The sequence below is a fragment of the Podarcis gaigeae genome (genome assembly GCF_964106915.1).
Source record: "Podarcis gaigeae genome assembly, chromosome: 4".
Lineage (NCBI taxonomy): Eukaryota > Metazoa > Chordata > Lepidosauria > Squamata > Lacertidae > Podarcis > Podarcis gaigeae.
In genome coordinates, this window is record NC_139677.1 from 101,601,620 (window position 1) to 101,627,247 (window position 25,628).

Genomic DNA, 25,628 nt, shown 5'->3' on the forward strand with positions numbered 1-25,628 from the left:
GCAGCAGCTGCTTCCTGTTCTTTCTTTCTGGAAGCCGCAATTTCTGCAGTCAACTGCGTCACTGCGTTTTGCAAACTCGCTATCCTCTCTTCGGTAGTCATTTCCCTGTTTTTCGTGAGCTCGCGAAGCACCAATCTTCACCCCTCGCTGCTTTCCCGCACTCCACGAGGTTGCAAAATTGGTGAAAATGGAGAGGGGACTTACTGTCAGGACTGCCGCTAGGTCCCAACTCACAGAGGACCAACGCCCAGTGGATATTATATACAAAAGTCTTTATTGAAGTTTAGTTTCCATTTCCAAGCTCTGGGCGCGCAGGCCCACGTCTTAACGCTAGACCGGCTAAGTCCCCTCTGACTCACTGCTCCACCCACACCAGTTTAAGATTCTAGCCCGGCTCCACCTCTTGCGCTGCTCTTTCCTGCGTTGGGTCCTTCTGCCCTCTGGGGTTCCCTCCTTCCTGGACTCCTCTGACGCGGAGCCTCCTGAGTCTTGCCCCTCCCTCCGGCGGGCTTTAGGACCTGGCTCCCTTCCCGGGCTCCCCGCTGTGCCGCGCTCCTGTACATTTGAACTTGGCGCGCGCGCCCAGCCGGTGACTTTCCTTCTGACCGTTTCCCCGCTTCCCGATGTGGGTGTTGCCAAACCTGACTCCTCTCCTCCCTCTGGTGGTGAGGACACTGGTCCCGACTCCTGGGACTCCCCCTCCCCACTGCGCTCTGGTGGAGACGCTGGCCCTGATCTCCAGCTGCTGTTCAGGGACTCCCCGCTGGCCCCTCCCTCTTGAGGTTTCTCCCTTGGAATCTCCCTTGCTCTGGCCACCGGCGCTCCCTTCTGTGAGTCCTCCGATTCGCTAGAGAGGCTTGTGGAATAACTCTGGCCACTGTCACTGCCTGCGCCCCCCTCGTACTCCTCCTCCTCACTCTCCATTTGCTCCCCCTCCTGTGTCTCTCCTTCTGAACCCCTGTGATCTAAACCACTGAGCCTCTTGGGCTTGCCAGTCGGAAGGTCAGCAGTTCGAATCGCTGGGATGAGGTGAGCTCCCGTTGCTCTGTCCCAGTTTCTGACAACCTAGCAGTTCAAAAGCACACCAGTGCAAGTAGATAAATAGGTACTGCTGTGGTGGGAAGGTAAACAGCGTTTTCGTGTTCTCTGGTTTCCGTCACAGTGTCCCGTTGCTCTAGAAGCGGTTTAGTCCTGCTGGCAACATGACCCGGAAAGCTGTCTGTGGACAAATGCTGGCTCTATCGGCCAGAAAGCGAGATGAGCACTGCAACCCCAGAGTGGCCTGCGACTGGACTTAACCGTCCAGGGGTACTTTATCTTACAAAGCCCTTAACAACTTGGGACCAGTTTGCTTGCGAGATCGCCTTACGTAGTACAGTGGTACCTCAGGTAACATACGCTTCAGGTTACAGACGCTTCAGGTTACAGACTCCGCTAACCCAGAAATAGTACCTCGGGTTAAGAACTTTGCTTCAGGATAAGAACAGAAATTGGGCTCCGGTGGCGCGACGGCAGCAGGAGGCCCCATTAGCTAAAGTGGTGCTTCAGGTTAAGAACAGTTTCAGGTTAAGAACAGACCTCCGGAACAAATTAAGTTCTTAACCCAAGGTACCACTGTACATGCTTTCTTGATTGCTTTGATCAAAGGAACTGGCCCTGTTATGGGTGCCGGTTCCACCTTGAAAAGGAATCAATCTTGTAGTTCAAAACAAGCTCAGCTGGTAGAACGTCAGAGTTGTAATCTCAGGGCCATGGGTTCAAGCCCCACCTTAAGCAAAAATAAAATAACATCCTGCATTGCAGGGGGGAGTTGGACTAGAATGATGATCTATGTAGTCCCTTACAACTCTACAGTTCTATGATTCTATGTCTGGAGTAGGGTTACTAGACGTCCCCGTTTCCCAGGGACAATCCCCGGATTTGCAAATAACTCCCCGGACAAATTCCATCCCCGGATTTCATCTAATGTCCCCGGGAAACGCAGCAGTGGCAGTCTCAGCAGCCAGGAGCAGTTGGCTCTGGCTGGCTTCAGGAGCTGCTGGGAAGTCCCCATGTGATGGTGGTGCAGGGGCTCCAAGATGCAGCTCCCGGGCTGCCTCCACCTTCCCCGACCCCACCTTCCCTGACCCCTGACTCAGCTGTGAAGGGAGGCTTCACGCTGCCTATCAGAACAGCCTCCAAACTCCAAACTCCTACTTGTGTGCAAGCAGGGCTGGGATCTCTCAGATGTGAAGGGAGGCTTCACGCTGCCTATCAGAGCTTGCGTTCAAGCAGGGCGGGGCAGGGATCTCTCAGTTAGGCAATGGGATGCCTCCCTTCCCAGCTGAGCTGCTCCGATGGGAGGATAGATCCCTGCCCCCTCCTGCTGTATCTTGGGCCGTGATAATCTCTCCAGCGAACCTCTTAAGGGTCAAGATAAGGAGATGGTTACGGTCTGTTTACTAACACGCTGGCTTCTGAAGCTGGGATTGTGAAGTGAATGAGTAACTGTCCAGCATTGTGTAATATTGTGTCTGCATTCACCTGCAAAATTCCACCGGTTCCTCATCCCTGGTCTACTTTTTAAACCAGGAAATGGTGTAGCTCTGTGGCAGAGTGCTTGCTATGCACACAGCACGTTTCAGGGTCAGTCCCCAATGGTAGGAGAGACTCCGGCTTGAAATCCTGGGGAGCTGCTGCCAGCCAGTGCAGGCACTATTGAGGTAATTGGAGCAATGGAGAGGGTGGGGCAGCAGCTCAGTGATGGGGCAGCTGCTTTGCATGCCCCAGGTTCAATCCCTGGATTCTTCAGGTAAGGCTGCCAGAAACCTTGGAGAGCCACTGCCAGTCCGTGTAGGCAATACTGAGCTAAATGGACCAATGGAGAGTGTGGAGCAATAGCTTCATGGTAGAGTGCTTGCCTTGCAAACAGGAGGTCCCAAATTCAATCCTCAAAGGCATTGCCACATAGGGTTGTGTAGGGATATTGCGGAGTGGGGAGTGGGGTCCGGAGGGAGCCCACTCTCCACCAGCAGGCAGCCACAGTCTGCCTGCACGTGTGACCCTGGGGTGCAGGGAAACCCCCTCCCCCTCAGACAAGCCACGGCTGTCAGAACATCGTCCCCTACGTCTGACCTTTTGTGGTCTCAGCAGTCAGCGGTGTCCTGTCTGTAACCTTTTATCCCTGAGACCTTTTCAGTGGCATAGCGTGGGTTGTCAGCACCCGGGGCAAGGCAAGTAATTTGCACCCCCTAACCCTGAGTGAGCCAGGTAGGGGCAGAGAGCTGCGAGTGCGAGCGCGTGCCCCCCAGGTGTTGCGCCCGGTGCGGCCAGCCCCCCCTTCACCCCCCACGCTACGCCCTGGACCCTTTTGTCTCCATTCGTCATACACTGTGCAAGGGGAAAATGACGCTGTGGAACAGGTGCCAAAATAGCTTTGTACCACCCCACGATCTTGGGACGGAAGATGTGTAAAGGTCACAGCCCAAAATGTATTTGCCTGGCTAGAATATTTGTCTCAATAAAAGGAGGCTCCACAGCAATGGCAGCAGCTCGCTTCAGCCCACCTGTGCGCAGCTCACATGATGATCAACTCCTGTCTTGGGCCTTCACTTCAGGGTTGGGAGAGACTCCTTGAAATCTTGGGGAGCTGCTGCCAGCCAGTGTAGTCAGTACTGAAGTAGATGAACCAACTGTCTGCTTTTTATTATGTTTTTATCATTGGTGTTCTGTAATGTGTTTTTAATGTTGGACGCCGCCTTGGGATAATTTGATGAAGGGCAGTATAAAAATTGAAATGCTAATGATAATTTATTATTTCAGTGGCACCTCGGGTTGAGAACTTAATTCGTTCTGGAGGTCCGTTATTAACCTGAAACTGTTCTTAACCTGAGATACCACTTTAGCTAATGGGGCCTCCCACTGCCGCCGCTCGATTTCTGTTCTCATCCTGAAGCAAAGTTCTTAACCCGAGGTACTATTTCTGGGTTAGCGGAGTCTGTAACCTGAAGCGTCTGTAACCCGAGGTTCCGCTGTATTATTATTACAGTGGAACCTTAGTTCTCAAACGGCTTAGTTGACGAACAAATTGGCTCCCGAATGCCGAAAAGTCAAAAGTAAGTGTTCCAGTGTTTGAACATTTTTCGGAAGCTGAACGTCCGATGCGGCTATGAGCTATTGTTTCCAGGGTGCCTATTCTAATCGGAAGCCACACCTCGGTTTTCGAACATTCCGGGAATCGAATGGACTTCCGGAATGGATTAAGTTCAAGAACCAAGGTTCCACTGTATTATTATTATTATTATTATTATTATTATTATTATTATTATTATTATTAACAACAACATCTGTGTGCCTGAGGGTGCCTACGTCCTATTTCCTGTGCTTCCTGGGACAGCTGAATATCTTGGGCCGGCTCTGAGTGCGAATGAGGCCGCCCCATGTGCTTTCAGAGGTTTGCTTGTTCTGAAACGGTTCCTGTTTTTGTTTTTTGCAGCAGCGACGGCACCCCCCGGGATCAGACGATGGCCTCCGCATTGGGAAACCGGACGGAGACCTGGCTTCAGAAGCTGGACTCGATGATGCGGGCCCTGAACCAGACTCTCTCCCACGCTTGCCCCCACGATGCGAAGCCCATCGAGGAAGAGAAGGACAGCTACGCTTGCATCTACATCCTCTTCGTGATGATCCTCTTTGCCGCGACGGTCGGGAGCCTGATCCTCGGCTACACCAGATCCCGCAAGGAGGTGGACAAACAGAGCGACCCCTATCATGTTTACATCAAGAATCGGGTGTCCATGATATGAGGAGGGAGGACCAAGGCAGAAAGGACTTGAGATGCCCCAAGGCAGAAATCCTTGGTGCATCCTTTGCAAGAAGATGACACACCTTTTATTGCCTTTTATTTGCCAACCTGGCGCCCTTCAGATGTGTTGGACTACAACTCCCATCAGCCAGGGCTGACAAACAACCCCTACCGGTTAAAAAAGGTTCTGCCACATGAGCTGCCTTTTAAATTTTGCAGAGATCCAAAGCCTTCAGCTCCAAACCTATTCTCACTTACCTGGGAGTTTGTTTAGTTGTTTAGTCGTGTCCGACTTATCATGACCCCATGGACCAGAGCACACCAGGCACTCCTGTCTTCCACTGCCTCCCACAGTTTGGTCACACTCATGTTTGTAGCTTCGAAGACACTGTCCAACCATCTCGTCCTCCGCCGTCCCCTTCTCCTTGTGCCCTCCATCTTTCCCAACATCAGGGTCTTTTCCAGGGAGTCTTCTCTTCTCATGAGGTGGCCAAAGTATTGGAGCCTCAGCTTCATGATCTGTCCTTCCAGTGAGCACTCAGGGCTAATTTAAGCCTCCCTAAAGTCAGTGCTGCAGATACAGTAGAGATATCTCAATGGGGCAGTACCTTTTCTAACCAGTAGGAGTCATCCTACCAGCATGGCTGCGGTTGATGGGAGTTGTAGTCCAGGCGCTGGGTTGATGAATCTTGCTTTTCCTATTCCAGTTATATCCCCGCCTCTGGAACTGAGGCGCACCTCTGTGCTGATGGGTGGAAATCTAAGATGCGGGGAGAGGAAACACTGTTTTCAAAGAAATTTGGACTGGTGGGGGAGCCTTCAAATCGCAGATTATCAAGAGGGTTTTTTAATATATATATTAAAAGTACACGTTTGATTGATTCCTCCTTCCCTGCCCCCAGTACACAATAAACAGATCAGTTTCCTACCCTGAGAATTAAATTACTAGCCTTCAGGAGCGATGGAAGATGTTCTGGTGCCTAAGGTTGATAATCCAGTGGAAGTCGCAGAAGAGGGTTGGACAGGGTCTGGGATACCTGATTCATCTAATATCGTGTGTTCTTTGGTCCTACAGGTTTAACAAATTCACATCCAGTATTTTTATAATAATAATAATTTATTCTTTATACCCTGCTCATCTGGCTGGGTTTCTCCAGCCACTCTGGGCGGCTTCCAACAAAACACTAAAATACAATAACCTATTAAACATTAAAAGCTTCCCTAAACAGGGCTGATTTCAGATATCTTCTAAAGGTTCAGTAGTTATTTTTCTCTTTGACATCTGGTGGGAGGGTGTTCCACAGGGCGGGTGCCACTACCGAGTTCCCTATAACTTGGCTTCTCGCAGCAAGGGAACTGCCAGAAGGCCCTTGGCGCTGGACCTCAGTGTCTGGGCAGAACGATGGGGGTGGAGACGCTCCTTCAGGTATACTGGACCGAGGCCATTTAGGGCTTTAAAGTCAGCACCAGCACTTTGAATTGTGCTCGGAAACGTACTGGGAGCCAGTGTAGGTTTTTCAAGACTGGTGTTATATGGTCTCGGCGGCCGTTCCCAGTCACCAGTCTAGCTGCCGTATTCTGGATTAGTTGTAGTTTCCATGTCACCTTCAAAGGTAGCCCCACGTAGAGCGCATTGTAGTAGTCCAAGCGAGAGATTGCATGCACAGCTCTGGCGAGACAGTCTGCGGGCAGGGAGGGTCTCAGCCTGCGAACCAGGTGGAGCTGGTAAACAGCTGCCCTGGACACAGATTTGACCTGTGCCTCCATGGACAGCTGTGAGTCCAAAATGACTCCCAGGCTGCGCACCTGGTCCTTCAGGGGCACAGTTACCCCTTTCAGGACCAGGGAGTCCTCCACACCTGCCCGCCTCCTGTCTCCCAAATACAGTACTTCTGTCTTGTCAGGATTCAACCTCAATCTGTTAGCCACCATCTATCCTCCAACCACCTCCAGACACTCACACAGGACCTTTACTGCCTTCACTGGTTCTGATTTAAAAGAGAGGTAGAGCTGGGTATCATCCGCATACTGATGAACACCCAGCCCAACCCCCCTGATGATCTCTCCCAGTGGCTGCATGTAGATGTTGAAAAGCATGGGGGAGAGGACAGAACCCTGAGGCACCCCACAAGTGAAGGCCCAGGGGTCTGAACACTCATCCCCCACCACCACTTTCTGAACACGGCCCAGGAGGAAGGAGCGGAACCACTGTATGACAGTGCCCCCAGCTCCCATCCTCTCAAGACGGTCCAGAAGGATGTTATGGTCGATGGTATCAAACGCCGCTGAGAGATCCAGCAGAACTAGGAAACAGCTCTCACCTTTGTCCCTAGCCCACTCGGAGATCATTGACCAGTGCAACCAAGGCAGTTTCCGTCCCATGAAGAGGCCTGAATCCCGACTGGAAGGGATCCAAAGCATCTAGTGAATTAGCTTAGGGTACCTGATTTATCTGTTCTGGGAACCAGCCAAGGCAAATTCACCCCAGTGGCAGTTAAAGCAAGCCCCATGAATTCTTCTTTTGTTTCCCTTGAAAGTGGACTTGATAAGGCAGAACTTCTATGCCAACAGGATATTGGGCATTGGCCCTGAAGCAGGTAAATCTGTCTTTCCTCTTGGACTGCCCGCCCCCCAATTTTCCCCTTCCTTGGTGGTTTCATAACATCTTCAAACACTTCCTGCAGCGCTAGAAAGAGATCGTTTTTATGGGGCAATATAATCCCACAATAGGATAAAGGATTCATTCTTCCCAGCCCAAGAACGTCGTCCTTTCTCCTCCCCACCCACCGCCACACGGTGAAATGTGTTTACTCAGTGAGCTTGCGAAATCCGCTCTGAAGCCACACGCATGCTTAACGGATTTGTTTTTCTTTCCTATATCGTGCTGAGATTTAAACATGGGCGGCAGCCTCTGGTTCGTCCCGTTTTCCAAAAATACCAACAACCCTGGAAGGTGGGCTAAGCTTGGCAGAAAGTTAAGATAGAGACTTAAAACTAAATATTGGGTGTATGCATTAACAAGGATCGTTTCCTGCCTTGCGTTGGCTGTGGTGCCAGGTTTGGATTTGATGCAAGTGCCTGTTCAGAACGGGAGATTTCTGTGAAGCTGGCACTGCTGGGAGTTTTAGTCCAAAATGCCTAGAACAGGGGTCAGCAACCTTCTTCAGCAGGGGGCCGGTCCACTGTCCCTCATAGCTTGTGGGGGGGTCCAGACTATATTTTGAAAAAAAATTGAACGAATTCCTATGCCCCACAAATAACCCAGAGATGCATTTTAAATAAAAGGACACATTTTACTCATGTAAAAACACGCTGATTCCCAGACCGTCCGCAGGCTGGATTTAGAAGGCGATTGGGCCAGATCCAGCCCCTGGGCCTTAGTTTGCCTACCCATGGCCTAGAAGCTACCAGTTTGGATAAAGGCTGACCAGATTGGTTTGTCCCCTGCTTCCTGTAGGCTCAGGGATGTCTCCAATGTGATAGCAGGCACCCCACACCCATATATATATAAAGCTGTCATATTTAACTTGATCCTATGGATTTTTAAAAAGAAAACCTATGCAGTTTTGGAATTTGAACATGGCCCTTTCAAGGACAAGGCCAGCAAGGACTGCTAAGCCTACGAGGACACCAAAGCTTTTAGAGAAATCGCACACAGCACATGTGTGATTGCAAGGGGCTCTGATTAGATGACCCTAATGGATGATAATCCATCCTACAATTCACCCCAATTTGCTTGTATACGTTTCCCCATTAATCCCACACTTTTCCCTAGTGTACTTCCTCAACCGGATAAAATCTATTTTTTAAATAAAAAAAGAGGATTTCTTGCACTAGGACAATAGAGCACTTTAATCCACTTTCATTGCACAAGCCTACATCTCTGGCCTGCACTTGAAATTATTATTATTATTATTATTTATTATTATTATTCTGCTGCAAGATTGTGGCAAATCTGGAGGCGCACACAGACTTCAACAAACAGGTCCCGAGAGTCAGTTAGGTACACACACAAAGAGAAGTCTATTCCACTTTTGTGAAACACAAACCGACTTTAAAAAATAAATCAGAAAACACAAATTTACTGTCTTAAAGTCCTCAAGGCATATGTGCATATAAATATATATATACATGAGAACATTGCTATATATTGCTTGCAAATTCTATCTTGATGCAGGAAGCTGCATTTTGCAAGCAGCGTGAAGGCTCTTACGGTAAGGGTTCTTCAGCAAGCAAGAACCATCGGCTTCCATCCACCATATTTTGGGTTTCTCATCTGCATCCTTCAACTGAGGCATCTCCTGCAGCCACCGCTGGCTCTGTCCTCCTGCAGCCAGAAAGCTCCTGGTGAAAGAGAGAGATAGAAAGGACAGAACGCCCTCTTGTGGTTGCTTATCTGTGCCAGGAGAGGAGGGGAAAGGAAGCAGTAGGTCCTGGGAGCCTGAATACAGTGGTACTTGGAGTTATAGACACTTCAGGTTACATACGCTTCAGGTTACAGACTCCGCTAACCCAGAAATAGTACCTCGGGTTAAGAACTTTGCTTCAGGATGAGCACAGAAATCGTGCTCTGGCAGCAGCGGGAAGCCCCATTAGCTAAAGTGGTGCTTCAGGTTAAGAACAGTTTCAGGTTAAGAACGGACCCCCAGAACAAATAAAGTTCTTAACCCGAGGTACCACTGTACAGGGAAGGTGGACAACTGGCTTGACTGTAGTACATGTGGAAAGGATAGAGGTGGACTTAGTAGACCACAAGCTGAACATGAGCTAACAGTGCGATGCAGCAGCAAAGAAAGCTGATGCTATTCTAGGCTGCATCAACAGAAGTCAAGTGTCCAGATCAAGGGAAGTCATACAGGTAAAGGGACCCTTGAGCATTAGGTCCAGTCGCGGCCGACTCTGGGGTTGCGGCGCTCATCTCGCTTTATTGGCCGAGGGAGCCGGCGTACAGCTTCTGTGTCATGTGGCCAGCATGATCAAGCCGCACCTGGCGAATCAGAGCAGTGCACGGAAACGCCGTTTACCTTCCCGCCAGAGTGGTACCTATTTATCTACTTGCACCTTGTCGTGCTTTTGAACTGCTAGGTTGGCAGGAGCTGGGCGGGGAAGAGGCGGAGGCTGGACACAGCACCTCCCAGCTCAGCTGGTTGCTTTGTGCTGCGGTGGCCATGGCAGACGGAGGGCGGAATGGCGGAGGCGGGCAAGGGCAGCAAGCTAATGCCGGGAGGCGCCACGTCCAGCCTCTGCCTCTTCTCTAGCGCCCTCCACAACGCCTTACCACAACGATGGGTAAGACGCCCCTGCCTGGAATACGGTGTCAGTTCTGGGCACCACAATTTAAGAAGGATGTTGACAAGCTGGAAGGTGTGCAGAGGAGGGAGACCAAGATGATTAAGGGTCTGGAAACCAAGCCTGATGAGGAGCGGTTGAAGGAGCTGGGCAAAAGAGGAGACTGAGAGAAGATAGGAGAGCCATCTTCAAATATCTGAAGGGGGGGGGAGGGAACTTGTAACCTTCCAGGTGGCACTGAACTGCAATTCCCAACAGCCCATGGGCAGTGGTCACGTATTGGGAGTTGTAGTTCAGCAAGATCTAGAGGGGCAAAGGTTCCTCTGCTTTGTGTGCAGAAGGTGTCAGATTCAATCCCTGGCATCTCCCAGGTAAGGCTGATTTCCACATTTGCCACAAGAGGGCAGCTCTGCATTTTTTTAAAAAAGCTAGTGAACATTCCAGTGGAGAACAGGCTTCCTTAACTCTGAGACTTCCAGGTGTTTTGGACCACAACTCCCATCAGTCCCGGCCATTACGGCCAAGGGCACTGTGTTCTTGTAAGCATTGAGCATGGAAACAAGCTTCTTGGGTTTGGGGCCCAAGCTCCCAGTCCTCAAGGAGGAGTGACACAGTGTAAAAAGAGCCCAGGGGGGCCGGGCCAAACGTCTATCTCAGAGGTGGCCAACATGGCGCGCTCGTTGGCCAATGGCGCGAGGGATGATGGGAGTTGTATTCCAGGTTTATGATTTGATCCCGGAATGTCCCACTTTCCCTTAGGATGTCCCTATTCTCATTGAAGGAATGTTAGAGGGTTTGGAGTTATGTGACTTCTGAGTCAAGGAGATAAGTACCTAGATAACCTTTAGAAGACATCTGAAGGCAGCCCTGTCTAGGGAATTTTATTTTTTTTAAAAAAAAAGTTTAATGTTTTTATATAGGTCAGAAGCCACCCAGATGGGTGGGGAATAATAACAATAATAAGACAGGGGGTGCTTGGGTTGTGAACATGATCTGTGTGGGAGGCACATTCACAACCCGCAGCGCTGCGTCTGCGCACGTGTGGGTCGCATTTTGGCACTTCCGTGCATGCACATGCGCAAAGCATGGTTTAGTGTTTCTGCGCATGCGCGAGTGCCGAAACCCGGAAGTAACCCGTTCCGGTACTTCTGGGTTTGCCGCGGTGCGGAACCCGAAAACACACAACCTGAAGCATCTGTAAGCTGAGGTATGACTGTAGTAGTAGTAGTAGTAGTAGTAATAAGAAGAAGAAGAAGAAGAAGAATTAGAATAGGGGTGGCCAACTCCCAAGAGACTGCGATCTACTCACAGAGTTAAAAACTGGCAGTGATCTACACCCCTTATGGGGGTTCAGGTCAGAGAGTTGTTGAGCTTTTTTTTTAGGAAGAAAAGCCCTTTTTTGGGGGGGTGCAGGGCAAAAATGTTGAGCTTTTTTAGGGGAGCCAAAGTTGCTGAGCTTCTTTGGGGGTGATCTACCACAGGCATCCAGTGATCTACCTGTTGGACGTGCCTGGATGTCCCTATTTTCAACTGAGAAATGTTAGAAGGTATTATTCCCAGGTTGGAGAAGTTTGGTTTAGGGCAATGGTTCTCAAAGTCAGTGGTACTCTCATCATCATCACCTTTTATCTGTTTATTAAATTTCTATATCACGGCTAATAATAATAATAATAATAATAATAATAATTTTTTATACCCCCGCCCATCTGGCTGGGTTTCTCCAGCCACTCTGGGCGGCTTCCAACAGAATATTAAAATACAATAACCTATCAAACATTAAAAACTTCCCTCAACAGGGCTGCCTTCAGATGTCTTCTAAAAGTCAGGTAGTTGTTTATTTCTTTGACATCTGGTGGGAGGGCGTTTCCACAGGGTGGGCACCACCACTGAGAAGGCCCTCTGCCTGGTTCCCTGTAGCTTTGCTTCTCGCAGGGAGAGAACCACCAGAAGGCCCTCAGAGCTGGACCTCAGTGTCAGGGCAGAACGACGGGGGGTGGAGGCGCTCCTTCAGGTATACTGCGCCAAGGCCGTTTAGGGCTTTAAAGGTCAGCACCAACACTTTGAATTGTGCTTGCAAACGTACTGGGAGCCAGGGTAGTAGTAAACAGAATGAAAATAAATGGGATCAATACATGGCCCCATTTCACTCTTTCCTCCCCTTAATGGTCACTCACCATGCAAGGCCATCCTGGTTCTATGGAGGAATGCAAGAGGAAGTCTTGATGGTTCCCATCACAGAACGTTCCCAGTTCCTGTCCTGCTGCGGACGCTGGCCGAATCCAGGCACACTGAGCATCCTCCCGCCGCCTCCTTTCTCCCACTCCTTCCTTTCTGGTCCTCTCCCATCATCTGTGGCTCCGGTGCCTTTTCGACTGGGAGTTGTGTGCAGGTCTCCTGAGCTTACGTCGAGCGCCTCCCAAGGGAGCGCAGGGGCGTCTTGATGGGTGGAATCAGGCCTGCCGGGTCGGCCCAAATCCTCTCTTCCGGGCAGTGCTGGGCACCAACCGGTGGGAGGTAGGGGAAGCTGGATTCCACCGGTGCGTCAGGGCAGGATCCGGCGTGTCCCAGTGGCCCCGGTCAGAGGAGAGGCTATCTTCGCCCTCCGAGCCAGAAAATCGGGGTGAGACGGTGGCCGAGACGCCACAGGCTTCCTGCACCATCCGGGTGGCTTGCAAGGCCGTCAGGCGGACGGAGGGGTCAGGATCCTGCCGCAGTTTGGAGAGCGCTGGAGCAAGGGAGAGAAAGCCAGGCCCGTGAGAGAGGAGGACGCGCTTTGGACAAAAGCAGAAATGGAATGAACCTGGGGAGATAAATCCCATGGCTGTCTGGTTTAAATTGCCATTGGTTTTGCTTGCTTTTTTTGTCTCTCCTCTGGTTTTGCTTCATTTTTATAAGATTTGAGAATGCGAACCCAAAACCCAGGCCTTTACCCTAACCCTGACACAAACCGAAACCCTAAACCTAAACTTAAACCTAACTCTAACCATAACCCTTTAACCCTAACACTAACCCCTAACCCCTACTGTTAACTCTAACCAAAGCCTAACCCTAACCCTGACACAAAGCCAAACCTAACCCTAACCCCACCCCAACCTCAACCATAACTCTAACCCTAACCGTGACCCTCTTAACCCCTAACCTTAACCCCTACCGTTAAGAAGAGTCTGGATTTGATATCCCGCTTTATCACTCCCCTTCAGGAGTCTCAAAGCGGCTAACATCCTCCTTTCCCTTCCTCCCCCACAACCAACACTCTGTGAGGTGAGTGAGGCTGAGAGACTTCAGAGAAGTGTGACTGGCCCAAGGTCACCCAGCAGCTGCATGTGGAGGAGCGGGGAATCAAACCTGGTTCCCCAGATTACGAGTCCACCGCTCTTAACCACTACACCACACTGGCAACCCTAACCCTAACCCTAACCCTAACCCTAACCCAGCCCAACCCTAACCCTAATCCTAACCCTGACATAAACCAAAGCCTAAACCTAACCCGAACCAACCAACTCTAACCCTAACCCAACCCTAACCCTAATCCTAACCCTGACATAAACATAATCCTAACCCTAACTCTGTCAATAACTCTAACTCTAACCATAACCCTCTAAGCCTAACTCCTACCGTTAACCCTAACCCTGGTTTAAATCTGCTTTAGAATTTATGTTAATCTTAACTCCCTTCTCATCATGCATATACCAAATGAACGGAGACATGCTGAGAATAAAATGTGATACAATAAGATAGAGTGGTGCCTCGCAAGACGAACGCCTCGCAAGACGGAAAACCCGCTAGACGAAAGGGTTTTCCGTTTTGGAGGCGCTTCGCAAAACGAATTTCCCTATGGGCTTGCTTCGCAAGACGAAAATGCGAGTTCCTGCAGGTTTTTTTCCCTCCCCCCCCTTTTCCTAAGCCGCTAAGCCGCTTATCAGCTGATCCGCTGATAAGCCGCTTAACAGCTGATCGCTAAAAGCCGCTAAACCAGTAATAGCGCTAATCTGCTAAGCTGTCAATGGGCTTGCTTCGCAAGATGAAAAAACCGCTATACGAAGAGCCTCACGGAACGGATTAATTTCGTCTTGCGAGGCACCACTGTAAAATAAAAGAGAATGGGTGTGTGGCATCTTATGGATTGTATTTTTGCACTTCAGCGTAAGCTGGAGGGACCATGTGCCTCCTTATTCGTAAATGATATCATCAAAACGTACGGCATAGAACCTTCTCTTTTTTTACTAGACACGCGAGAGACGGTCTTTTTAATTTGTAAGTCTCCCTGGAGCTAGGAGTTCATGTCGTCATCATGCAAAGGGGCTTGAGTCCCGCGGTGTTGTTACTTACAGAGGAATATCAAGTCCTTTTTTTCCTGAGTGATCGCAACTGGCTCTGCACATTGGGCAACGCAACCTGAAAGACAGGAAGTCCGTGAGCCTCTCAGGAAGTCACACCTTTCCCGCGAGCATCCCGCCTCCTTTGCGCTGGGACTAGGAAGACCACCAGGGACAGAGAGGAGAGGCAGCTCAAGGCTCCCTAGACCACGGACTCATTGTGTGACTTCAAACAATTCACTCATTTTCCCTTTTAATTTTAAATGGTTAATTTTGTTCCAGCAGGTATATAGCATCAGGTAAGAGGAAAAGGGAGATATATGATATGATATGATTATAATATAATATAATATAATATAATATAATATAATATAATATAATATATAGAATCATAGAGTTGGAAGAGACCACCAGGGCCATCGAGTCCAACCCCCTGCCAAGCAGGAAACACCATCAGAGCACTCCTGACATATGGTTGTCAAGCCTCTGCTTAAAGACCTCCAAAGAAGGAGACTCCACCACACTCCTTGGCAGCAAATTCCACTGTCAAACAGCTCTTACTGTCAGGAAGTTCTTCCTAATGTTTAGGTGGAATCTTCTTTCTTGTAGTTTGGATCCATTGCTCCGTGTCCGCTTCTCTGGAGCAGCAGAAAACAACCTTTCTCCCTCCTCTATGTGACATCCTTTTATATATTTGAACATGGCTATCATATCACCCCTTAACCTCCTCTTCTCCAGGCTAAACATGCCCAGCTCCCTTAGCCGTTCCTCATAAGGCATCGTTTCCAGGCCTTTGACCATTTTGGTTGCCCTCCTCTGGACACGGTCCAGTTTGTCAGTGTCCTTCTTGAACTGTGGTGCCCAGAACTGGACACAGTACTCCAGGTGAGGTCTGACCAGAGCAGAATACAGTGGCACTCTTACTTCCCTTGATCTAGATGCTATACTCCTATTGATGCAGCCCAGAATTGCATTGGCTTTTTTAGCTGCCGCGTCACACTGTTGGCTCATGCCAAGTTTGTGGTCAACCAAGACTCCTCTATAATGTATACCCCGCCCTTCTGGCTGGGTATCCCCAGCCACTCTGGGCGGCTTCCAACAAAGATTTAAAATACATTAAAATGTCACACATTAAAAACTTCCCTGAACAGGGCTGCCTTCAGATGTCTTCTAAAAGTCAGATGGTTGTTTATTTCCTTCACTTCCCACACGACGGCATTCCACAGGGAAGGAGCCACAACTGAGAAGGCCCTCTGCCTGGTTCCCTGTAACCTCTTTCACAGGGAGGAAACCTCCCGAAGGCCCTCGGCGCTGGACCTCAGGGTCTGGGCAAAACGATGCGGAAGGAGACGCTCCTTCAGGTATACTGGGCCGAGGTTGTTTAGGGCTTTCAAGGTCAGCACCAACACTTTGAATTGTGCTCAGAAACGTACTGGTAGCCAATGTAGGTCTTTCAGGACTGGTGTTACATGGTTTCAGGGGCCACTCCCAGTCACCAGTCTAGCTGCCACATTCTGGATTAGTTGTAGTTTCTGGGTCACCTTCAAAGGTAGCCCCACGTAGAGTGCATTGCAGTAGTCCAAGCAAGAGATAACCAGAGCATGCACCACTCTGGTGAGACAATCTGCGGGCAGGGAGGGTCTCATCCTGCGTACCAGATGGAGCTGGTTGACAGCTGCCCTGGACACAGAATTGGCCTGCACCTCCCTGGACACCTGAGTTCAAAATGACTCCCAGGCTGCACACCTGGTCCTTCAGGGGCACAGTTACCCCATTCAGGACCAGGGAGTCCCCCACATCCGCCTACCCCCTGTCCCCCAAAACAGTACTTCTATCTTGTCAGGATTCAACCTCAATCCGTTAGCGCCATCCATCCTCCAACCGCCTCCAACTAGTGCGATGAAGCACAGGATGATAAAGGAATAGGGCCACTATTTTGCTCACCAAGAAAGATGGCAGCTGCTCTCCGGATCGAGACCTGCGGGCACTGAAGGTGGTCCAGACATTGGAGCAAGATGGCAGGGATGGTCTTGACCTTCCAGGACTAGCAAAGCAAAGAGGAATGTTAAGAACATAAGCAGAGGCTGCTGGATGAGACCAATGGTCCATCTAGACCAGTCGTCTGTCCTCACAGTGGCCGACATGATGCCTCTGTCATGGAATTCTACTCCTATTAATCCAGAGCAAAACTCCATCGTATAGTTTATTATTAAATTTTTTATTTTTTACCAACAACCAAATACAAACAGTGAAGCCCCCCCAGGCAGCTGATACATTGGGTATACATAATCAATAATAACATATTCAAATCAGCCATATGTACAATTTTATATACGTTAACACTCCTCCATCCACAAGGTAACTTTTAACATTTTAATTGCCGGAAATTGTTCAAACCTACCCAAATAATTCAGTATCTTCTCAAACCAATCCTCCTCTTTCTCACGGACCTTAAACCCTTTCAGTCTGTGTATCTTCACTGTTAGTTATTCTAAAATTATAATATTATTCAGTTTCTTCCTCCATTGGTTCACCCCTATCTCTTCTGCATTTTTCCAGTTACTCGCTATAACCTGTCGGCTGCAGTTACCATCAATTTTACCCATTTACATTCCTCTTTTGTTTTTAACTCGGTGCTACTCAGACTAATAAGTACCATTAATTTAGATATTCTCAACTTCCTACCCACAGTTCACAATATTTCTATACCAATCTGTTTCCAAAATTCATTAACTAACAGACAATCCCACCACATAGGACTCCAACATATAGTTAGCAGAGTACAGTGGTGCCTCGCAAGACGAAAAGAATCCGTTCCGCGAGTCTCTTCGTCTTGCGGTTTTTACATCTTGCGAAGCAAGCCCATTAGCGCTATTAGCGGCTTAGCGGGCTTAGCGGATCAGCTGATAAGCGGCTTAGCGGCCTAGCGGATCAGCTGTTAAGCCGCTTAGCGGATCAGCTGATAAGCGGCTTAGCGGATCAGCTGATAAGCGGCTTAGCGGATCAGCTGATAAGCGGCTTAGCGGATCAGCTGTTAAGCGGATCAGCTGTTAAGCGGCTTAGCGGATCAATGATAAGCGGCTTAGCGGATCAGCTGATAAGCGGCTTAGCGGATCAGCTGATAAGCGGCTTAGCGGATCAGCTGATAAGTGGCTTCGCGGATCAGCTGATAAGCGGCTTAGCGGATCAGCTGATAAGCGGCTTAGCGGCTTAGCGGCTCAGCTGATAAGCGTCTTAGCGGATCAGCTGATAAGCGGCTTAGCGGATCAGCTGTTAAGCGGCTTAGCGGATCAGCTGATAAGCGGCTTAGCGGCTTAGCGGCTCAGCTGATAAGCGTCTTAGCGGATCAGCTGATAAGCGTCTTAGCGGATCAGCTGTTAAGCGGCTTAGCGGATCAGCTGATAAGCGGCTTAGCGGATCAGCTGATAAGTGGCTTCGCGGATCAGCTGATAAGCGGCTTAGCGGATCAGCTGATAAGCGGCTTAGCGGCTTAGCGGATCAGCTGATAAGCGGCTTAGCGGCTTGGGAAAAGGGGGGGGGGGGAAAACCCTGCAGGAACTCACAAGACATTTTCGTCTTGCGAAGCAAGCCCATAGGAAATTCGTTTTGCAAAGCACCTCCAAAACGGAAAACCCTTTCGTCTAGTGGGTTTTCCGTCTTGCGAGGCATTCGTCTTGCGGGGCACTACTGTAAAAACTTAAACATGTTGCAGGATTCCCCCCCAAAACAGACCAGAGGCAATTGTATTTCATCCAGCAGAGATTTACTGCTTCTGAAGGCAAATGAGCATAATGGTCACAAATCCAAAACATTCAGGATTGGCACTGGCCATAAGAAATCCAGTTGCAGCAGACTTAAACTTACAATAACTTATTATAAGTCTAAACCTTAACGCTTTATACAGAACATCACACCAGAAGGAAAAGAGATCAGAGAAAGTGAAACCTAGGCTCTTTCTGGCCTATTATAGTCAGCATGACCTTGACAGAAAAAGATAACAGAACCAGTTGAAGCCCACTATATTCAGCTTCTCCGAAGGTATAACCCAAACATCATGAAGCTTGAAATAATAATAATAATAATAATTTAAAAATGTCCAGTAGCACTTTAGAGACCAACTAAGTTTGTTTTGGGTACAGTATAAGCTTTCGTGTGCATGCACACTTCAGATACCATGAAATCAGATTGCATGCACACGAAAGCTTATACGTACCCACCACAAACTTAGTTGGTCTCTAAGGTGCAACTGGACATTTTTCTTTTTATTTCGACTGTGTCAGACCAACACGGCTACCTACCTGAATCTAGAATCATGAACCTCCTGCTTGTTTCTTTCACCCAGAGAAGCTTCCAGAACATAGCTGTCAACTTTTCCCTTTTCTTGCGTGGAATCCTATTCAGAATAAAGGAATTTCCCTTAAAAAAGGGAAACTTTGACAGCTATGTTCCAGAACCCTCTTGAATTAAGTAGAATAGGAAAGGTCTCTACACATCAGTTCAAAACTTTCTGCACTAGGAAATGCAAACTGACAGCCTCAAGGGGAAACCTGCAAGCAGGATTTGAACACAAGACCCCTTTGCCCCCTGAGATTCCCAGCAACTGGTATTTAGAGGCATAAACTGGACTCAGTGAACTCAAAAGAGTCTTTACAAAATCTGGAACATGCAGTCGAAATATTTGAAAAGGCGGCTCCAAAGATATTTGATTCCAAACCCGGAATCCTAGAAACTGAATACCAAAAATTGTGGGATCCAGAAAGACTTGAGGGGATTTGCAGAGATGCAACCCCAACTTGAAATGGGGGTACTTGCCATTTTTTTACTTGTCTCCCACCTGGCCCTACGGGGGGAAATTTGGAGCATACCCTGCCAAGCCGTTGCTAGACAAAGGCTGGTGACTTACGATTTGCCGGCAGAGGGTCTCTGCGATCTGAGGGTGGTCGTGCCAAGCCTTCTTGCTGTTAATCTTCTTCGGGAGGGACCAGCCCAGGAAGCGGAAGCACCTGGCGAGGGCATCCTGGCAACCCTGCCGTGGGGAGTCAAAAGGGGCACCAAGGGTCAGTCAGGGAGAGGGCAGGTCAATGGCAACAGCGACCGCCAAGCTGGCAACCTCTACCTCTGCTCACAACCATCCTGACCTCCATTTCCATCCCCTACGTTGTCTTCCTCATTTTAATTTTAAGTTTGTATTAAAATTTGTAAATTGTGACCGGGAGAAATGGAACACACATTTTAAAAAAATCGTTTGGGGGTGGGAGAGCATAGAAATCATAAGTAATATTAAGATCCAGGAGGAGAAGTCGAAAAGCACTTCCTGCATACTTCCATATGTATTTCTAATAATAATATGAAATATGAAATATGAAATTAAAAAATTTAAAAAAAAATTTAAATTTAAAAATTAAAAATAAAATAAAATAAAATAAAATAAATAAAAAATAAAATAAAATAAAATAAAATAAAATAAAATAAAATAAAATAAAATAAAATAAAATAATTTATTATTATTATTATTTATACCCTGCCCATCGGGCTGGGTTTCCCCAGACACTCTGGGTGGCTTCCAACAAAATATTAAAAATACGATACATTGGTCCATGAAGCACAGGGAAATCGGATTCTGCAAACTCAGAGCAAGGAAAGGTTGGGTTCAGTGGTAGGACATTTGCTTGGCATGCAGAAGGTCCCAGGTTCAACGGCATCTCTGGGTCGGACTAGGAATGTCCCCTGTTTGAGATTTTAAGACAGCTGCTGCCAGTCAGTGCAGACATCACTGAGCTAGATGGACCCAAGGCATAGCTGTCAACTTACAGATTTGAAAATAAGGGACCAGCAGCCTCGACAATAAGGGATCAGCAGCCAAAATAAGGGATTTTAGTCAACCAGCAGAAGTACGAAGTTAAAAGGGACCAGATAATTTTGGAGAGCAGCGCCGGTTTTTAGCCCTTCGTTTCCAGAGGTTGCTGCTCAAGACACCAGGCGGTGAAACACTGCAATGAAATAACTACAAGCAGCAACCACTTTTCACGCAAAACGAAGTCCAAGCTACGAAGATGCTGCTGCAGTTCTGTATCTTTTCTCTCGTGCTCCATCTCCCGAAGTAAACCTGCAGATCAGACCATCTATGCTAGTCTACCCCTACAAATCTATGGGAGAAGCGCTTGCGGTCCTTCCTTCGCTTTCACCGTCTATGGTTAGCCCTTGGAACACCTGCCCGTGACTCCGCCGCCTCCTTCTCCTCTCTCTGAACTGCTTTCTCTGTGGTTGCCCTCGCTCTCCTCTCAAGGCTCCTCAGTCCCGGTGGGGACGGGCTCCTGGGGGCCGAGGCAGGTGAGAGGAGGCCAGAGAGGGGCGAGCCGAGCAACCAAGCAACACAGTTGGAACCTCCCTCCTCCCTGGCCAGCAAGGAGGGAGGGAGAGGAGCTGCTTCCTTTGAAACCCGGGAAATTTAAGGGACATCATCAATAAGGGACAGCAGCGGGACACGGCGCTGGGATAAGGGAGTTTCCCACCAAATAAGGGACGGTTGACAGCTATGACCCAAGGTCCTGACTCAGGGTAAGGCAACTGCATTCTCTGTTCCTGACTCACCTTCACCACCTCGGGTTCCTCGTCTTGCAGGTGGAGAAGCAGCGGGAGCAGACTCTGGGTCACCTGCTCTTGGATGAGGTACTTCTCCTTCTTCTTGACCACGTTGGGCAGCTCAGCAAACAGGGCAATGGCGGAATTGCGGGTCCTGGCCTCTGCCTGTGGGCAACAGAGGCTGCTTCATGGGGTGAGTCTTCAAACTTCAGAGCTTGGCTGAAAGCATGGGTTGATCAAATGGGGAGGTCCCACACGCCTTGAGAAGGGAGAAACCTGCCACTCTGACTGCCCCCAGCCCTTGCTGACTGAAATATACCCGGAGTCGAGTGTGAATTTTGTTATGTATTGAAGTTCTCACCCTGGCCACCAGGGGCGTTGTGTATATAGTTCTCACTCAGGTCCACATAAGTTAATTTAGGCAGGAAACCCTGGGCTGTTATTGTTACAATGTTGACCTATAAAAGCAGGCCAGCTGAGCTGTTCAGTTCAGTTCCAGCTTACTAATAAAGAACTACTTGGAGAAATCTCTGTGTTGTCTGCTTTGTTCACCCACTGCTTAATAAATTTCACGCTCTTTATTCAGCTCGTAGTAGCAATGAATGAAACTTTCCCCAAAATGTCTAGCTATATATACACATTATTTACACACTGGGCTCCGCGTGGTTGGCTAATTCCAGGCTGCTCCTGCAGGCCAATCAGGTTGCTGATTCACTTCCACCTGGAGCTGGATTGGGTGGCTCCTGCGGACCAATCAGACTGCTGCATTCTGGATCCTATTGAGCTAAGATTCAGCTCAGTACATAACACTGACTATGTCTCCAGCCTTCAATTCCTACATTTCACCTTCACTGACCAACCATCTGAACCTCATTATTTGACCCCCACTGCCCAGATCTTTGAGCAGGGGGGGAGTTTAGCTCTGCCCTCTTCCCACCCTTGCCCTCAACCCATTCCCCAGCCCGGCTTTACGCGGGATGCAATCCACTGGGGCAGTCAAGTACAACATTCCTTGTTTTGCTAGAGTGGACATGCAGGGGATGTTGGTCCAGCCAGTCAAGCTTCCTGTTACACCTGGCTGGAGCATCCTTAGGTGAGTGTGACCTTTCCAATTCTGGTAAAAGGCCAAGTCATGTAGCCATCTTCCCTTCTTTTTCGTCCTGCCTGCTTTCTGCTTCACCTGGACTACACTGCTGGCTCTCTCTGGGTTATCTCTCATATGGGGTAAACCTATTTGTACATATTTGTAACTTTAAGCCTAAAGCCTGCCTTCAGGGATCAGTCACACTGTGCTCTGCCTGATCGTGAGTAAACTTCTTTTTGTTACTTATGAACAAGACTGTTGTGTCTTTATTCTTTTAGGGTTTTGTTATGTACTGAGTTGAATAGGATCCAAAATGCAGCAGTCTGATTGATCCTAGAACAATGCAGCAGTCTGATTAGTCTGCAGGAGCCACCCAATCCAGCTCTAGGTGGAAGTGAATCGACAACCTGATTGGCCTACCGGAGAATCCCAAAATTAGCCAATCATGTGGGGCCTATTGTGTAAATGATCTATATAAAGCAGATATTTTGGGGGAACTTCCATTCCTCCTCACCACTATAAGCTGAATAAAGAGCATGAAATCCACTCTCGACTCCGAGTTTATTTCAGGATCCAAGGGATATTACCAGGAACATATCCTAATTTGGGCAAGCCAGATTGAACTGCTTATTGTTTTAAGAGACTCAAGCGAGTCTGCAACCAGCTTCTGGCTGTGTAATAGGGGAATGCGCTCTGCTACTTGCTAGCGCGAGTTAGGAAGGATGATATTAATCAATATATCCTCTCCTGTTACCCACAACATTCCCACACCTTACGGGTCTCGCACTGACCCAGCCTCTCCATTTTCAGGGCTAATGGAGGGGACATAGCCAAGCCACCAGGGATTGGAGGGAGAAGGGGGCACAGGGAGCCCTAAAAACAGAAGTAGGGGGCACGATGGGACCATGGAGAGTTCTGGGGTCACAGGGCGATGGGAGGCACACCCCGGATTGGAAAGTAACCTCCCCCAAATTCTTACGTTGCTGAACAAAGGAAGCAGCTTCTCAGCCAGGCTGACAATGTCACTCCTCTGCATGAACTTCAAAAGGTTCTGGATGGCCGTGATGCCCTCAGCGACAACCACACCGTCTGCCTCTTCCAAGCTGCCCAAGAGCGTTGGCATGAGGGTCTTGACCTCCTCCACCTGCAAAGAGGAAGCAGATGAACATCACTCCCTTCCCCAAGCTGCTTCTGGACAGAAAGCTGACTCTTGGGTCTCTAGATAATGTGGGGTGTGTCATCACTGGAGCAGTCAAGAACAACACTTCCTGTTTGCCCAGAGTGGACACACAGGGGAATGTTGCTCCAGCCAGGAGGACTTCCTGTCACACCTGGTCTGGAGCATCCTCCCCCCCCCCATGTGACCAGGTAGATGGCCATGACCCTGGGAGACCCCCATCTTGATTCCTTTTGATGTCTGCTGGCTCTCAGCCAGCAGCACATAGGCTCATTCCCTGGCAGGGATGTCCAACAGGTCGATTGTGATCTACTGGTAGATCCCCATTTTGGTAGATCGTGGTCAATCTCTGGCTCCCTTTCCTTAGTGTCGCTAAAACTGACTCCTGCCCCACCCCCCTCGTCCCGCCCTCCATTGTTGTATGATTTCTGGAAGGGAAGATGGAGATTTCTCTGTGCTGCTGTTTTGATCCACAACAATCTTTTTGTTAGTGACTTTACCCCTTTGTCCCTTGCCTTTAATCCCCCCAATAGAACTCCCCCCCAAAAAAAGTTATTTTTTTAACTTCCCCAAAATCGGGGCTCCTCTCTTCCCTAAAAAAGGCTCAACAACTTTGAGCTGAACCCACCACCAAAACGAGGGTAGATCACTGCCAGTTTTTAATTCTGAAAGTTGATCGCAGTCTCTTGAGAGTTGGCCACCCCTACCATATGGGATGGAATCAAACTCTCTTCTGTAACTACAAGCTAAAGCCTGCTTTCCAGATCGAATTGTGAACTGAATGTAAGTAAATTTCTTGTTACTTTTAAGAGAAGACTGTTGTGTCTTTATTCTTTTAAAGAGGGATTAAATGGGAATTTAATAGAAGAAGAAGAAGAAGAAGAAGAAGAAGAAGAAGAAGAAGAAGAAGCAGCAGCAGCAGCAGCAGCAGCAGCAGCAGCAGCAGCCACCAGACTGGATTGCTTAACTCAAGAGATTCAAACGAATCTACCAGATTGCTTCCTGCAATATATAGGGGAATGTGCTCTGCTACCAGCTCACTAGCGTGAGTGAGGAAGGATAATAAGGACCAGTGTGAGTGTGGAAGGTCGGCGGTTTGAATCCCTGCGACAGGGTGAGCTCCCGTTGCTTGGTCCCAGCTCCTGCCAACCTAGCAGTTCGAAAGCACAAAGTGCAAGTAGATAAATAAGCACTGCTCCAGCGGGTCGGGCGCGTCCTATAGAGCGAAAAATATGGTACATTCTCCACAGCTGCCAGCCCTTCCAACTCCACAATTCCCATGATTCATGTGAGAGAACAGAGGGGTTGTCCCTGCCCCCTCCTTCCTCACCTTATCAGGGTGGATGGCTAAGATGCCCAGAGCTCTCAGGCCAAGGGAACGGACGTCCGGGCTGGGATTCCTGGTCCACTCCTCAAGACTCTCAAAGATCTGGTCCGCTGGCAGCTGCTCAATCTCCTGGTAGTGGAGAAGCTGAGGAACAAGAAAGGACCATCAGCCACGTGAGAGAGGAACGGGCAGGATGCAACCACCTCTTTCCCTGGAATGGAGCTTGCCTAGAAGAGCAGGACTAACAGCCGTAAAAACGTCCGCATTAAGTCTCCAAAATGCTGTGTGCGTGTGTGTGTGTATTATTATTATTATTATTATTATTATTATTATACCCAGCTACTCTGGGCAGCTTCCAGCACACAAAAATAATAAGAAAACATCAAACATTAATAGTAACAATCAGATCCTACATAAAATAGGTCACAATAACTTTAAAATAAACAACGTATACCAAATAAAGCAATATGCAATAACCCAACAGTAAACACTAAAATGAAACATCAGCTAGTAATAATTAAACAGTTATCAATTACAATAAAGAATTACTCATCCATGATGGATAAAAACAGCAGCAAATCACAATGCATAAAATGCGACAAATCATGCAAGACGATATAAAAGGATTAAATTGAGAAACAAGGGTACACAACTTATAAAATAACAACAACAACAACAACAACAATGACTATCCTTGAACTCTCCTCCCAGCTGCTTCTCATTGTGTGCAAAACGATGAGGTGGTTTAGGGCAGTAGTTTTCTACCTTTTCTGACCCAGGACCCGCCTTTAGCCCAAACATTAATTTGGGGAGCCAGGTCTTAACCCTTTACTTACCATACAATATCTTTATTACATGTTTACTTAGATTGACTGAGCTGCATGTAATCAGCCCTGGGTGCAAGGATAAAGAGGCAAGCAAATTAAATAAAAATAAAAATCCTCAACCAATTCATTAGGCCCGTCTGCTGTTTAAACAGTCCTTAATCAACTAAGGACTCACCTCAAAATTAGCCATTTAAATAACTCATTAGTCCGTTACATTTAATTCCATTTGATTTAAATGTCTTT

General features: G+C 48.4%; 2 protein-coding genes across 11 annotated transcripts in view; one reads left to right on the plus strand and one right to left on the minus strand.

Annotated features, from left to right (window-relative positions):
* Nucleotides 1-5,711, plus strand: part of KCNE3 (potassium voltage-gated channel subfamily E regulatory subunit 3) — a 29,836-nt gene extending 24,125 nt beyond the window's left edge. For 2 of the 3 annotated variants that reach the window (XM_083737599.1, XM_083737600.1), the window contains 2 exons: nt 4,475-5,047; nt 5,326-5,711. In XM_083737599.1, the coding sequence (XP_083593725.1) occupies nt 4,503-4,784 (282 nt within the window). In that variant the 5' untranslated portion in view covers nt 4,475-4,502 and the 3' untranslated portion in view covers nt 4,785-5,047; nt 5,326-5,711. The remainder of the gene's footprint in view (nt 1-4,474; nt 5,048-5,325) is intronic. The other variant, XM_083737601.1, reaches the window with a different exon arrangement.
* Nucleotides 5,712-8,852: 3,141 nt separating this feature from the next.
* LOC310843244 (maestro heat-like repeat-containing protein family member 7) overlaps nt 8,853-25,628 on the minus strand; it is a 62,811-nt gene continuing 46,035 nt past the window's right edge. For 7 of the 8 annotated variants that reach the window (XM_083736215.1, XM_083736219.1, XM_083736218.1 and 4 more), the window contains 8 exons: nt 24,562-24,702; nt 23,034-23,198; nt 20,980-21,135; nt 19,292-19,414; nt 16,333-16,432; nt 14,402-14,467; nt 12,247-12,797; nt 8,853-9,127 (listed from right to left, as the gene is read on the minus strand). In XM_083736215.1, the coding sequence (XP_083592341.1) occupies nt 12,523-12,797; nt 14,402-14,467; nt 16,333-16,432; nt 19,292-19,414; nt 20,980-21,135; nt 23,034-23,198; nt 24,562-24,702 (1,026 nt within the window). In that variant the 3' untranslated portion in view covers nt 8,853-9,127; nt 12,247-12,522. Of the gene's footprint in view, nt 9,128-12,246; nt 12,798-14,401; nt 14,468-16,332; nt 16,433-19,291; nt 19,415-20,979; nt 21,190-23,033; nt 23,199-24,561; nt 24,703-25,628 lie in introns of those variants that run through there. The other variant, XM_083736221.1, reaches the window with a different exon arrangement.